Source organism: Micromys minutus, assembly GCF_963924665.1.
Source record: "Micromys minutus genome assembly, chromosome: 7".
In the NCBI taxonomy this organism is placed as follows: Eukaryota; Metazoa; Chordata; class Mammalia; order Rodentia; family Muridae; genus Micromys; species Micromys minutus.
Window position 1 is genome coordinate 35,011,173 of NC_137976.1, and position 16,183 is coordinate 35,027,355.

General features: G+C 42.0%; 1 protein-coding gene across 1 annotated transcript in view; it reads left to right on the top strand.

Annotated features, from left to right (window-relative positions):
• The first annotated feature begins 12,033 nt into the window (after positions 1 to 12,033).
• The window catches only part of CRYBG3 (crystallin beta-gamma domain containing 3), a 102,075-nt gene continuing 97,925 nt past the window's right edge, over positions 12,034 to 16,183 (top strand). Inside the window, exon 1 of the mRNA XM_080919289.1 lies at positions 12,034 to 12,302. Coding sequence (XP_080775415.1) covers positions 12,154 to 12,302 — 149 coding nt within the window. The 5' untranslated portion in view covers positions 12,034 to 12,153. The remainder of the gene's footprint in view (positions 12,303 to 16,183) is intronic.

Genomic DNA, 16,183 nt, shown 5'->3' on the forward strand with positions numbered 1-16,183 from the left:
CATGTGGTCAGCTCATCTATGTACAGCACACCTTGCCTTTACTGAAATCAATTTAATGAGGGAGAATCTGAGAACATTTCATATATAATGGATAAATTTTATTTCAGTAGATAAATGACAATATTGTATTGTCAAATTAATAAATGTACATTTTAATAAGTGTTTAACATTTTTATAACTGACTTATTTTTCTCCTTAACATGTCCATGTGTTAGGCAGCTTTCTGTTATCGCAGAACACAGGAGACAATTTATAAAGACAGGGAGGAAAAAGAAGGAGGGAAGGAAGAAAAGAGAGAGAGAGAGTCTTGTTTAAAAGGTGAAGGCTCTGATTATGCTCAGCTCCTCGTCTTCAGTCCTGTGCCAAGACGGTTCGATGGCTGCAGTACATGGCAGAGGAGGCTCTTCACTCTCATAGCTAAGGAAAAGAAAGAAGAGGAAGCTGGGGCACGTTCTCAATTCACTGCTTACGGAGTCTGCCGGGTACTCAAGATCCAAGTTATAGCAGACTCCAGTACCTCAGCAAACTATTTATAAACTGCTATGTGAATGTTCTTTAGAATTTTAGACCTATCTCGGGAACACAACATATGTAACTTCTCACAACCCAAAAAACATTTATAATTGTAAACTCAAATTCATACTTCCCTTTTAAATTAGACACTGAAATTATTCACACAACAGTGATGTCAATTCTGAAAAACATTGTGTTTGAATGAAAAGCTATGAATTATATAGATCTTAAACATTTTCAGTCATAAAAATAACAAGACAAAAGGTGAGTGATGCAGACACATTGGTACACGTATCCCATCGGAGGTAGATGCTTTTACAGATTTCATAAAAACAGCAATCAGAGCTATAAAGTCCAGTTTCTTAAATACCAATGCTTGGACATTTGCAAGACTAAAGATCATTTAAATATTGTGGTTGTTTAATGTGTGTCTATTTTGATAGCATGCCATAAGCTTTTATTTGTATGCATCCAAAATGTCATCAGGTTGCCTCAAATATAGATGGAAAAGATGATATATATTTTTAAATGTATACCTTAGTTGGGGTTTCTATTGCTGTGAACAGACACCATGACCAAGGGAACTCCTATAAAGGACAATGTTTAATTGGGGCTGGCGTACAGGTTTAGAGATTTAGTCTATTATCATCACTGGCAGGAAGGTCAGCAGCAAACCTGCTGGTGAAGAAGCTGAGAGTTCTACATCTTGATCTGAAGGCAACCAGGAAGAGACTTTATCTTCCACAGGCAGCCAGAGGAAGGCTCTCAAAGCCCACTCCCACAGAGGCACACTTACTCCAACAAAGCCATACCTTCTAATAGTGCCACTTCTTATGGGCCAAGCATATTCAAGTCACCACACTGTGTATTTATTTTTGTCAAGGAAATGCTATGTGGAGGTAAGATGACAGCTTTCAGGAGTTGGTTCTGACCTTCTACCATGTGGGTTCCAGGAACTGAATTCACATTATTAGGTTTGACAGCAAGTACCTTTATCTAATAATGCCAACCTCACAGCCTGTGCTGCCATTTAAAGAAAGAAACAACAAAACTAGATGCACTATATCAATTTTAGGAGGGCAGAGACAATTCACCTACCATGTATTATTACACATTCAGAATTTTACATCCTTCAGTCTTCACAACCATTTATGTATATGCGCATGCTATGCCCTGTTGTTTCTGTTTTGTGGGTTAAGAGTTTGGACTTGTGTGAGATATCTTCTGGGTAAATAAAGAAGAAACATCTACTCAGCCCAGAAAGGGCAACACTACCTCACCAAAGAAATGAATCTACCAAAATCCAACTTGGTAAACCAGTATGTTTATTAGGGCTACTTACTCAAGTATGAGTGAAAGGTTACAGGATCATGGACAACACCAGTCAGCCACATCAGCACAGAGCTCTACTCTTCTTGGCCTGGCTACTGACTCTCAGAAGCTGAGTCTGCTTAGGACGGACAGTCCAACTGGTCATAATGGGTGTTTTTGTATTTGGATCATATATGTTAAGGATTGAGAGTTCCTCCTGACAGATTTCCCCTGTAATGAGTAAAAGGTATCCTTCCTTATCTGTTTTGATAACTTTTGGTTGAAAATTTACTTTATTCCATATTAGAATGGCCACTCCAGCTTGCTTCTTGGGGCCGTTTGCTTGGAAGGTTTCTTCCTAACCTTTTACTCTGAGATAGTGTCTGTCTTTGTCTCTGAGATGAGTTTCCTGTATGTAGGAAATTGCTGGGTTTTGTTTATGTATCTAGTCTGATAGCCTAGATACATGTCTTTTTATTGGGGAATTGAATCCATTTATGTTAGCAGATATCAAGGAATAGTGGTCACTGTTTCCTCCTACATTTGCTTTTAGAAGTAGAATTGTGCCTGTGTGTCTTCCTTATTTTGATTTTCTTGCTTAGGTATTTTCTTGTTTTTACTATGATGTAGTTTCCCTCCTTGTATTGGGTTTTCCACCTATAATTCGTTGTAGTACTGGGTTTGTGGTCATATATTGTGTAAATTTAATTTTGTCCTGGATAGTCTTGTTCTCTCCATCTATGGTGATTGAGATTTTTGCTGGGTATAGCAGCTTGGTCTGACACTTGTGCTTTCTTAGGGTCTGCATGATGTCTGGCCAGGATCTATCTTTCATAGTCTCTGTTGAGGTGTTGGGTGTGATTCTGATTGGTTGGCCTTTATATGTTACATGACCTTTTTCCCTTACTGCTTTTAGTATTCTTTCTTTGCTTTGGGCACTTGGTGTTTTGACTATTATGTGTCAGGAGGAATTTCTTTTCTGGTCCACTATATTTGGCGTTCTGTAGGTTTCTTTTATGCTCGTGGTCATCTCATTCTTAAGATTAGGGAAGTTTTCTTCTACGATTTTAAGATATTTACTGTGCCTCTGAGTTGATATTCTTCGCCCTCTTCTATTCCTATTATCTTTAGGTTTGATCTTCTCATTGTGTCCTGGATCTCCTGGACATTTTGCATTGGGAGCTTCTTGGATTTTGCATCTTCTCTAACTGTTTTGTCTATGTTTTCAATGTTGTCTTTGGCCCCTGAGATTCTCTCTTCCATCTCTTGTAGTCTGTTGGAAATGCTTTCATCTGTGACTCCTGATTTCTTTTTTAGGTTTTCTACCTCTAGGGTTGTCTCTAGTGTTTTCTTCGTTGTTTCCATTTCAATTTTAAATTCCTTCTTCCATTCCTTCATCTTTTTGCTTCTGTTTTCCTGTAGTTCTTTGATTTCTTTGAGTGTTTTTTGTGTTTCCTCTTTACGAGCTTCTATTTCTTTATGCTTTTCCTCCTGTTCTTTTTTAAATGAGTTATTCATGTTCTTCTTAAAGATCTCCATCATCATCTTGAGGTATGATTTCAGGTCTGAGTTTCTTTTTCTGGAGTGTTTGGCATTCTGCTGTTTGCTGTGATGGGAGAGCTGGGTTCTGGTGTTGCCAGGTTGTCTTGGTTTCCATTGGGTAAGTTCTTTCGCTTTCCTCTTGCCATCTTGTTGTCTGTGGTTATATGTGGTCTTGTTGTCAGTGATTGGTTCCCGTCTCTCCTGTGTACCTGGCCTGTGTCCCTGGATCTCCATTGTTTTAGGCGGTAAATGGCTTGAGTGTTTGTTCCACAAGCAAGGGCCTTCCAGCTGGACCCGAGTCTCTAAGGCAGAGTTCCTGTTCCAGTCAACCAACCGTAGGGCTGCGCCTACAGCATGTGCTAGGCCTAGCCCTCTCTGTGGCCCGGCTACTCACAGTGCAGTCTCACCCAGCCTGTGTCCCTGGATCTCTGCTGTTCCTGGTGGCAAATGACCTGAGTGTTAGGTCCCCATGTAATGGCTTTCTGGATGGATAGTAAGTCCCTATTCCAGGGTTCCTGCTCCCCTTAACCAATTGGGGTTGCTGTGTTTTCTGTGTACCAGGTCTAGCTTTCTCTGGGCCCTGGCTACTCACAGTGCAGTCTCACCAGGACTGTGTCCCTGGATCTTTGCGGTTCCAGGCGCCAAATAGTCTGAGCATTTGGTCTGCACACAAGGGCTTTCTGGGTAGAAACCAAGTCCCTATGGCAGAGTTCCTGCTCCCCTGAACCAATTAGGCGGGCCGCACTTTTTTTTGCCCTCGGGGCTGGGCTGTTTCATAAGCCACATAAATCTGAGTTTTATCTATTTTTCATTTATGGATAATGATAAAAATTATGAATTATATACTCTAGTTACTTGTAATTATGTTTTTCCTTTCAGAATTTTGGCACATCAGTGTTATGATTTCATATTTACACTCATTTACTTGTGAAAATACTTGCTTAGTTCAGGTTGCTGTAACAGAATAACCCTAGCCTTGGCAGCTTGTATACAGCAGACTTTGTAGACGTTGATGCTCTGTTGAGAGCCCTCTTCTTGTCCACAGGGTTCCATCTTCTCATTGTATCACAACAGAAAAGAGAGTGAACACTTAGAGAGCCTTTTGAAGGGTGCTGTGGCCAGTATATCCTTCAGAGCTCCTCCATCATCAACTAACTACATCCCAAACTAAGACAGTTTCTCCTTGTATCACACTGGAGTTTAAGCTTCCAACCTGTGCATGTTGTGTAAAAACAAGCATTAGGACTGCTCTACTACTTAAGGCAAATTCAACTTGCTTATGACTCCAATAATAAAATACACCAATTTACCTAACTTTATGCAAAGCATCTACTCTTTTACTATTTTCCTCTTATTTTTTATTTCAAAAATATATCAGTTACTTGCTGTGATCTAATACAACTTAAAGAAGGAAGGGCTTATTTTGACATAAAAGTTCCTAGGGATAGAGGCTATGGTAGAGAAAGTATGGTGCCGGCAGCAGTAAGCTGTTGGGCTCATTATATCCACAGTGAGGAAGAAGCAATGGGTGCTTATACTCAGATTGTATTCTTCCTGTCCATCTAGGACCCCACCCTGTGAAATGATACCACCCACATGTAGGATGGGTCTCTCTGTGTCAACTAACTTAGATAATCCTTCAGACATGCCCACTTATTTGTTTCATGATGGTTCTATGTCCCATCAAGTTGTCAGTAAATATTAACCATCATAACTCCTATCTTTATCAGTGTAACACACAAACACATCACTTAAACTTCCATCCCTCATACCCATTAGCTTATAGTACAGAATGCTTTGGTCCAGCTTCAAAAATACTCATAGTCTTTAATTACAACATTTTTTAAGTCTATGCCTCTGGAAAAGCAGTATGTGCTCTTAACCACCGAGCTACCTCTGCAGCCCCCTTTCTGTATTTCTTAACACTGTCACTAGCAAGCTGGCTGACAATGCTTTACTCTGTATGGATTCCAGGTAACAGCTGCAAGGAAGGAACTTCACAGAAGACTGGAAAACAGTTGTCAAAATGATTCTTTACACACCCAATTTTCTAATTTAGATACTTGGCCAGTAATAAGATTTCCGACTTCCAGAAGATGTACTGGTCTAACCTGTCCAAGGCAGTAATTGGCAGCTGTAAACTCAAATTATATAGTCACCTTGGGATTGGGGCAGCAGTTTTCTCCACCTGCATATTTCTCCTACCTGTCATTTTCATTTACTTTTCAATTATGCAATTTTTAAAAGAAGGTCAAGAGAATGCAATACAGAGTTCACTTGAAGGTAGTTTCCTAGTCACATGCCAAATCCACAGATGCCACGTATTACACACGGTGTGCGATGATGATTCATGATTTAGAGGCATTCATTTAAATTGTCTTATTTCCAGACCATAGCAGAAGCCAAAGCAGGTATCAAGCATGTCCGTCACTGGCATAGTGTTATGCATTATGAATTATGCTGCTTTTTAAAGTAGTGTGATACTCCTATAACAGATCTGTTCCAGGAGGTCTTTTAACTGCTGGATGTAGAACTTCCTGACCCAAGCTTCTAGAGATTTCCTCTGTGACATCAAACATGCCTTGCTCAAGCTTCAAAGCCTGTCACTTTTTCTTCTGCTGCCCATTTGCCTGTTGTCCATGGATAACATTTATCACAATCACTTGCAGTTGGCTGCTCTTGGTTGTGTTTTATTCCCAGACAGAGATGCTTGGGACTGGGTCACCTCTGAACTCCAGGCACTAAGCAGCTGGCCCAAAAGGACTGAGCAAGGTTGCTGAACGAAGACTGCCTCTGACATCTTTTACAGGCAACGTTTGAGGATTTGTCATTTCGTTTTGTTGTTGTCGTTTGTTTTGTTTTTGTGTACATCAATTATCTCACCAACTTTTCTAGTTGAGTTTAAAGCAGTTAGCTCTAGAGGAGTGAGGATGAGGTCAACCATTTAAATTTTTTTGTTTAGATCTTTATTTCAGTACTTTAAAATACAGGGCACTTGGGGGATTTCCAAGTAAATATGTAATTATTAAGTTTTTTTTCCTACTTGATTTTTTTTAATTTTTCAGTTTTCTGACTACCTTATTGAGATGCTAAGGAAATTTGCCAGTTGCAACTTGTCAAATTTTATTTAAAGATACCTTGTGTTCTAAAACTGGTTGTGCTTTATTTACACCTCAGAAACCAAATTGCTAACTGAATGCTCCCCATGAAGTGACAGGAAGATGGGAACTGGAAATGGTGGTTTAGATAACTTCATTTCAGTCCCTCCAAGCCAGTAGGTAGCTGATGCTTTTATAGACCCCGATGCTGCTGCGTACAAGTATGTGACTGATTTGAATGTGGACTTACTGCTGTTAAATTTGACAATGACAACAACAACAAAGATATTCTTGATTTTTGGCTTTTTGAATCAAAGTCTTACTAGGTGGCACAGATTGGCTTTCTGTGAATCCTAGGCTAACCTCACATTTTAAATATTTTGTTTTACTTTCTTATATGTTAGGGTTGCGGGTGCATTTGACCATACCAGAATTAAATCGTTGTCTTAGTCAGGGTTTGCACAAACCCTGCACTAACATCATGACCAAAAAGCAGATTGGGGAGGAAAGGGTTTATTCAGCTTACACTTCCATATCACTGTTTGTCACCAGAGGAAGTCAGGACTGGAACTCAAGCAGGTCAGGAAGCAGGAGCTGATGCAGAGGCCATGTAGGGATGTCACTTACTGGTTTGCTTCCCCTGGCTTGATCAGCTTGCTTTATTATAGAACCCAGGTCTACCAGCCCAGGGATGGCACCACCCACAATGGGCTGGGCCCTCCACCTTGATCACTAGTTGAGAAAATGCCTTACAGCTGGATCTCATGGAGGCATTTCCTCAACTGAGGCTCTTTTCTCTGTGATAACTCCAGCTTCTGTCTAGTTGACACAAAACCAGCCAGTACAAACATTGTGTTTGTTTGTTTGTTTTTTTGTTTGTTTGCAGTGTGTGGATTGAACCCAGGTGCACCGGTGGGACAAGCACCCTATCACTGTATTCCCAGTCTGCAGTTTGAAATATTTTAAGTTAAATTTCTGAAAGTTTATTAGCCATAGTAGTTCAGAATGGACTAAGATTTCCATAAATTAGTTTGTCAAGTGTATTCATTACTTTATGACTCTAAACCAAACTAAACTGATTTTTGTCATATTCTGTGCAATATACATTTATGTACAGGAAATAATGCTAAGCTCAGTTTCAAATGAGGTAAAGCTCCCACAAGAAAACTGTGGTTCATTTGACTTGACAACATGTAGCATTTCCAACTGCTTTGTCTTCCTAATCAACACCTGTGCTCCCAATAGCAGCTGCCTCTGTACCTTGTCTTCCCAGCAAGTCAGTCTGGTAGCAAAGTATTCTAGTAAGAAGGCTCCAGAACACATTTGCTGTAAAACTTAAAACAAGTCAAAATAATTTTATAAACCCAGTTTTTTAAATTCTAAAATACACAATAGTGCCCATGTACTCAGATGAAGTGTTTTGGAGAAACAATTATATGGTCTGATATAATAGTGAGTTGATATTCTGAGGTTTTATACCTACTATTATATGAAGTTAATTAATGTTAAATAGAATATTAAATTTGATATTCTAGTTTTACTTCATTTTATAGCATTAACATGATTTTCTATGAACTGATTGATATGAACAATTATTTTGGAGTATGTTTTATAATTTATGTTTCCAAAGACGTTCTCCTACTTATATATTTGAACAAACAATATTTCAGTATGAGTAAGTTTTATACTGTTTTAAAAGGTACATATGCAATTCTTAATGGTCACAAAAATTTTAAGAATTTCTTCTGTATGTGATACATCCTAGAAGAATAAAAGAATAAATGCAACTTAGTTTAAAGTAACACATCTATTTAACCAGTAAATCATGTGTTTGAATGATTTCACTCTTTGAATGTTCTGCAAAGGAAACCCGGAACAATACAATAAAACATCATGTATTCCATACAAGTTTGAATAACCAATTATTAAAAACTTCACCATCTGCTCTCATTGAAGCAGCAAGATTAGGCATTTCCCCACATCACAAACCGTGACAGTCAGAATGTTACAGAATGAGAAACTCTTTAGCATCCTCTCTCCTTTTTTCTTTGCTGTGCTGGTTTTTAATGAAAAACTCGAGTATACAGACAAAGGAAAAAGGGAGGCTATACTCCCACCTCCCTCCTAATTGAGTGCTTCTATCCAGTAATAGCTTTTTGCTGCCCTGGGCAGCTTGACTTTGCCTCATTTGGCCAAGCACAGCTATTATTCTAAGAGGCAGCCAGTGAAGTGCCCCAATCCATCTGTTTGCTTTTTCATGGGCTGGTGCTTTCCTTGATGTTGACAGCTGTCTTAATATTCCTGGGCCACCTGCCACACAGTAAATACTCTGCTCGAAGATAGATTCAGTAGTTTTTCCCTCTGGTAGCGTTCTCACAACAGAAAAGCTCAGCATTTCCAACCTCTTCATGCATCCTCATCTAAACGCTTCAAGGATCAGCATTTCCTGTCGGGTCTCATACTTTTGAGTTGTATCATACTAACACTTTGGGAAGGGTAATACACTCACATGTGACAAAACTTGAGACGTCCTCATATATATGTGCTACTGTATTAGTCTTTCTTCGGAAGTGATGTAGTCACCCGGGGCAGAGAATCCAGCAGTAGGCCAGTTACTTCCCTTCTGTGAGCTTTCCAGCACACCCTCCCCCACATATTCCTACAGAACCCTTCTCTTATCCTGTTTTCCTATCAAAGTAGGTCCTTGAAGGAGAATATATTGTCTTAATCTTTAAACATGAGCATGGGTCTCACACACCTTGGGCACATAAAAGAAAAATTAAGTTTTGTGACATCTGAAGTTTCTAAAGCATTTGGGGAATCTCTTTCTGGATTAAGAATTTCATGCACACATATAATGTGTTTTCATCAACTCCAGTCTCCATTCCTTCCCCTCCAACTCTTTTCCTATTCCATCATGACTATTCCCTTTTGTAAGGCTCTCTTTAAAGCAAAAGTCACTTAAACTGAAAGTGAAATTTATGTAAGACAATTTGGGACATAATAGAATGCAATTTAGTAATTCTAAAAGATCCACTAGCCTGCAAACTTAGCAAAGTCTATAAAAGCAATGCATTTTTTTCAATTTACTACTTGGCATATGCCTACGTATTAAAAATTCATAGTGTATCCATTGAAAATCTTTCATATGGAAATATTTTTGATGTCACTGCACATACAAAACAGTGGCACTAAATAGCTCAGTCTTTCCACTGGTTCACTTGGTGTTATTTATTATTTATAGAGAAGCGGTGACAACAAGCATCTCTACATCCAGGCACGCACATAGAGAGCGCAAATGTCTGCTATAGGCTTAATAAGTCTGAAAAATTCAATTTGACATAGTTTACATTGAACAGAAAGAATGTAGAGGGTGGTTATAGAACTTAACACTGTCATGACAGAACTCATGTCCATTAGGAACGACTCTGTGTCTAGCAATGTTGTCTGCTGATATCTGGAATACATAATCCATGCCATTTCCCAGCTGCACACTTCATAGCTTGTTATCCTCCACTACCTACATACTTGAAGTCTTGGAAGCCATTCGTGTATTCATGTCTCGACAGAACCTGCAGTCTTGCATCTTGGGTGTGAATCTTGATGAGCTGCACAGTGAACGAGGTGGGATTTAAGCAATAACTGGTCTGTCTTCTCAAGAGGAGCAGCTTAAAACTGCACAAACATTTCCCCAATGGGATCGAAGCCATTGGGTTTGCTGTTCGTCAGATCTCAGTGTGAGCCAAAAAATTCTAGATCCTACTAATTTTAGACATAGGATAGAGGAAAAAGTCCCATCCCGCGGTCTCAATCAACTTAAGTTTAAGAAAGAAATTACTTTCACACTCATCTAAGAACATGTGATCATCCAATCACTACTCACACTGGGAAAGGCTGTACCAGTGAGGTATCTTCAAATGGGAACCTCGTCAGCTTTACAGAAGGAATGCTCCTGCCTCAGCCACTTAACAAATGTCCAGATGAAAATGGAATTTGAAGTGAAGAGAAGATGTTTGGATAAAATAGTATCTCTAAGATCTTTATAACTCCGAAATTTGAAAAATCTTTCATAATGAAATTCTAGAATGTAGGATTCAAGAGTCAGCTACTGTGTGTTTAAGACTGTAAGGCTATAGGAAATCTAAAATCTGCTAAGTATTGGAAAAGCAAATAAATAAATTTCAATACCAAGAACTTTCAGTGTTGTGAGCCTAATCCTTCTGTGTGTACCTAGGAGACCGGTTATAAAGGAATATTAATATGGGAACTATCAACTAATTGAGAGAAATAGTATTGTTGAAAATCAGAATTGTTTCATAATCTTATTGGCTCCAAAACACTTTTATCCCCAGACTCCCTGCCTGCACCCTCTCTGCCAACACTGAGGTGTAGGACCACTTTCATCACAGGGCAAATGGGAGAGGGAGGAGGTAGTCAGCTAAACTTCCTTTGGGGAGACACATTATTCTCCAGGCCTTGTAGCTACAGGAAAGAATTTGCTTCAGATTTTTGCTTTTAAATCTTCTTTGGGCTTTCTGATTAGTAGATCTTTAATACTGATTCACTTTCAAGATAATGCTAGCTTGGCCATTTTTAAAATACTAATTTTATTTTATCCTAATCTTTTCTTATTCTCTTTGAGTTTCAGATCCAGTTGAAGGATTAAAATGCTTCAAATGGGGTAGTTGTGGGGCAGAAGGAAGTCCTTAACCATCTTTATGATTACTTGGGGCTGACAGACGTGCAACCTCCTCACTTCTCCAGCCAATCACAGGCGGATGTCACCCTGTTTTCATGTTATTTGCCCACATAACATTTGATAGTTACTAAATGTCCCACTGCTTTCTTGAACTTCATAACAATACACCTGGGGTGAATGTGGTACTGTGTTTTCAGTACTAGTCGCTACGCAGTATAAAGTCATTTTATTATAACCAGATATTCGTTTCAAACTGATGTTAAGGACCTCTGGCGTTACAGAATACAGTAACATCCACGCCACAAAACGATTTCCCCATTTTCTAGTTTGACTCATACCTGAATCATAGTTGCTTTTAAGCAGGGTCGTTTTTGAAAAAGGAGTCTGGGAGTGGCTCATAGGTGAATGGTGAGAGCTAAAGCAAACCTGGGTTAGTTACTCCACATCTGAACTAGCTGAAGCAGATACTAGGTGCTGACAGCTGGACAGATGGGAATCTGCCCTGCCTGCTGAAACTTCTTTAGAAAGGCTGTGCTTTGGTTCCAGGGCTGCAGGGCACGCCGGTGCTGCATCTTGCCAGGTGTTTCCCCCGACTTTAATTGATTACCCAGTTAAAAAACGACCCGAACTCGGGAAGGGAAGGGAAACGTTTACAGTTGTCCGTGGGCCCAGTCAAGTGGGCTGCGGGCTGGGGTGGTTTGGGCGGGAAGCCAGAGCCCAGCATCCACCCCTCGGGCTGCTTCTCCGAGACCTTGCAAGCTGCGGCCGACGGGGCGGTCACGGCCGCTGGCTCCTCCCGGGGGCGGGCAGCTCCGGGCGCGGGCGGGAGGAGGAGCCGCACGGGGAGCGCTCGTGCCGGCCGGGCTGGAAGAGCCGCGCGGGCGGCCCGCGCCGACTCCTGCTGCTCTCGGCGAGCCAGGGCTGCGGCCACCCGCGCTCCGGCCAGCGGCTCGTCGGGGCCCGCGGACGGCGCGGCCGTGCGCGGGGGAGATGTCCGGCGGCCGCAGGAGGGGCGGCGCCCCCTGGCACAGCTTCTCTCGCTTCTTCGCTCCGCGGAACCCTTCCCGGGACAAGGAAGAGGAAGAGGAGGAGAAGCCGGGGACCGGCCAGCCGGCGGGAGCGAGCCGGAGCGCAGCCAGGTGGGAGCCGCGGGGGCGCTGTGCGCTCCTTCCTCCTTCGCCGGGGTTTCCGCCGGTCCCGCCCTGGGTGGCTTAGATCTGGGGAAGTTCTTGCTCCCGGCCGGTTCCCTTCCCCGCCGCCATCGGGGCTCCCGGCTCTGTCCCCTCCACTCGTGGGAGGCTCTGCAGCTGCCGAGGGAGCCTCGCGCCCCCTCCGTGCTTTGCCACCGTAAGGTTTTTCTCGAGGTGATTCCTAAAAGAGTTGCGATAAGAGCTTTCCGAGACGACATCCAGAATCTGAACTCCTCGCCAGATTTGTTTACAGTTTAAATGTTGCCGCCCTTCCTCCTTCCTCTCTCTCTTGGGACATCTGACCGAAGCGCTCTGATTCGGGGTCAGGGGGGTGAGGGACCAGGGCTGGAGCTGGGGGCTGGCTTAGTTTAATGATTAGTATGTGCGCTCTTTCCATAATCTTTCCCCCTCTACTCCTGCCCCTTTAAAGACTGACATTAAAAAAAATCGTCTCATTAAATGCCCGTTTTTTAATTTCCTCATCCGCCCTAAAGGAGGTAACTTGCTTCTTGCTTCTTTTTTTTCTTTTTTTGAGAAGTGAGGCCAACTTCACTTGCACCAGAAGAACCTGTAACCCATGTCCTTGGAAGGTTGCCCTCTAGAGAGCTATATTTACCTCAGACTAAAGACTTGCTGATGGACTTCAAAGAAAAAATGGATCAGAAACAACCGAGGCTTCTAGTTCCATTACTATTTAGGGTTTGTGAGTTGTTGCTAGCCCTTCGTGCTCCTTGGTTCTCCTAACTGAAACATTTCCATTGTAATCACCTGTTAGCATAATACATCTTTCCAAGAAATGAGCAACTGTAATTGACTGGTTATTCTACTTGGAGTATCAGATACTGTTGGCCTGGTTGTTGATGCTTTTGAGATTCGAAGTTTCCCTGTCCTTAATGGTAGTTTTGAAATCTGACAGGTTTCACCTGTCGTGGTTGTAACGTGGCTAACAATCTTCAGTGATCTGAAGGCGGTGGACTCAGCACCCTTTGGAAACGTGAGAGTGGAGTAAGCAGGCCAGCTCCTATCAGCATCCTGAAATCCTGCCTGCGCCCCTGGCCTATTTGCCCTTTTAAGGCAGGCTCTCCTCCATTCTGAACTCTTGCTGCCCCTGGCTGACTAATCCGGCAGCTAGCTAGATACTTTTCACCTACCCCTTTCTGTCTCTCCTCACCACGGATAGGCCCGGGCTATGGCTTTTTCACGGTGCGCTTTTAATTGTGCTATGTGAGCACTAATTTTGCTCTCATCTGTTTTAGAACGGGCCAGATGTTAAGGGGATTGCGGATAATCCCTCGTGTGGGTGTTTAGCTGTTTTAGATGAGCTTAAATCTCTCTTTTCACAGATAGGAGCAAACACAAAGCCGTTATTGACAGTGTAATGCACCGCATGGAACCACTCCATAGGTCCCATCGTCCCAGTAACAGAACAATGCTGGTGGTAACAAGATTGGAAACAGAACTGTGATTTTGTCACTGTGATCCTATTTCAAATTGAAAGGACACTTCTGTTGTTTTTCTTTGTGGCAGTAAAACCTCTTAATGACAGCAGGGTTGGTCTTTTGCAAGAGATGAGACTTTGCTTGTAATAGTGGGTAGCCAAGAAAAGGTTTCCCACATAAAAACAGTAATTACAACCTGTGACTCGTCTAATAGTCCAGAATTTAGGAAGTGACTTTGCACAACTTTTCACAAACTTGAATGATCACAATCTATATAGTTTTACTGTTAAAAACAAAAACTAAAGCAATTTTAAAGAGCGCTGTTCAAAGTTACATAGGTACTTTTCACCTGTATTGCCTGCGACCTGACTCTTGAGGCCCCTTGATGCTCAAGACCTATTCATGTCCTATTCGTGTGTGTGTGTGTGTGTGTGTGTGTGTGTGTGTGTGTGTGTGTGTGTGTGTGTCTTGGGATGAAATGGATTTTCTCATGCCTGGTGTGTGTGTGTGTGTGTGTGTGTGTGTGTGTGTGTGTGTTGGGATGAAATGGATTTTCTCATGCCTGGTGGGTGTGTGTGTGTGTGTGTGTGTGTGTGTCTTGGGATGAAATGGATTTTTCTCAGGCCTGCATCGCATAGGTTCCTTTCCTGCCTGAACTCATTGTGTTGGCTTATGAGTGCTTTAGTACTCGGCTTATTCATGCCCAATACAAAACAGGATGAACACTTCTTAAGAACAGATCCCCCTAGCAACTTCTTAGGAACAGAAATTAAAAGGAAACATATGTATTTAATGGGACTAACGAAGGTCAAATTTATGGCATTGTCCCTCTCCACAATGTGTGTTTGCTACCAATATTAGCATAAACCCAGGGTCTGGAGCCGTTGCCAGGTCTCTGACGGGTCTCTAATGTCCCCCAGGTTGACAGAGTGCTTGAAGCAGGAGATGACCTTTGTTATTACTGTGTGCTGTGTGCTGCTGGGCTTCACTGGGTGTGAACACATGGTTTATTTATTGAGTGGCTTCTCTGTTCATACTACACCTTCAGCAATGGAGGAGGGCGAAGATCTCGTCTGTTTGAGTGTTTTAATGTGTTAGGCAGTTCTCCAAAGTGCTTATGGCTGCACTGGCTAGTTAGAAATGAAAATTCTGCATAACGTAATCGAAAACTTTTCTCAGGGAACTTTCAGAACACCCAGGGGTCAGTGTGTCTCATTTTGATAATCCTGATGCTAGTGTTCAGGTGGGTTGACTTGCACATAAGACTGTATTCATTAGGAGAGGGGTCCAGAGGGGGGTGTCTTGTGGCATAGGTGACTTTAAGAGACCCCATGAGTTGTGGCCTGCAAGAATTTTAAGGTCTGTTAGGAGATGTATGTTGGGGGGTGGGTAAAGAGAGAGAGAGAGAATGTAGAAAATTAGGTTAGAATTGAGTAATTTGGTCTCTGGAGAAATTGGCTCTTTGCTGGGAGTTTTTGGAATTTTTAAAAAATGGGTCTGTTAAATGGCTATTGTTGGAATGCAGAACTTTGGAAGTGAACGCCTACCTTACTTTGTCTGCTTTGGAAAAATGATTGCACAAGCTAGTGTCCTTGCTGGGTCACACGTGACGAACCTGTTTATGGGTTCCATTCAATACCTGTAAGCCAGAGGGGAGCTAATTCAACACAGCAAGGTTTCTTAAGGACTGATTGTGTGCCTACCCTGGGCAGAGAACTTTTGCGCAAGTATACCATATCCATAGGCTGAAGGGGTGCTACACTTAGAAGCCTCTTGTGATTTTGAGGACACTTAGGATGGGACAGGACAGTTCTACTTGTACTCAGGGTATAACAGTTCTTTAAACTGGACTCTCCTGTCCATTGCAGGTCACTTGATGCTCATGATTCTACCTACTAATTGCCATTAGCGTGTCTGGTCATTTGGATAACTCAAAATACCTGCAGGCAGGAGAATGGGAAGGGAGTGAGGCAACACTCCCAGTTGAGAAAGACCTGTGATCAGAGGGGGAGTAAGAGTCAGGGGGTAAGAACTGAGCACAGGTCTCTGACTATTGCTCTGGTTCATTAAACACCATTTTTCCCCTACACCCACCAAAACCATGCTTTTTCAGCACAAGCTAAAAGCTGGGCATATTGGATCATTCCTGTTGTCCCGCCATTCCAGAAGCTGAGGCAGGAGGCCTGCTTCAAATTCAAGCCTGAATTCCATAATGAGTTCCAGATCATTCTGGACCACAGTGTGGGAGACCCTGTCTCAAAAGGAAACAAAGAAACAAAATCCACATTTGAAGAAAGAAGCTCTTTGTTTCAGAATGGAGTCTGGGACTTTGAGGCTCTGTGAACTGTTAGTGTGTCTGGTGACAGAAGAGGGTATGGCAGGATCCCTAAA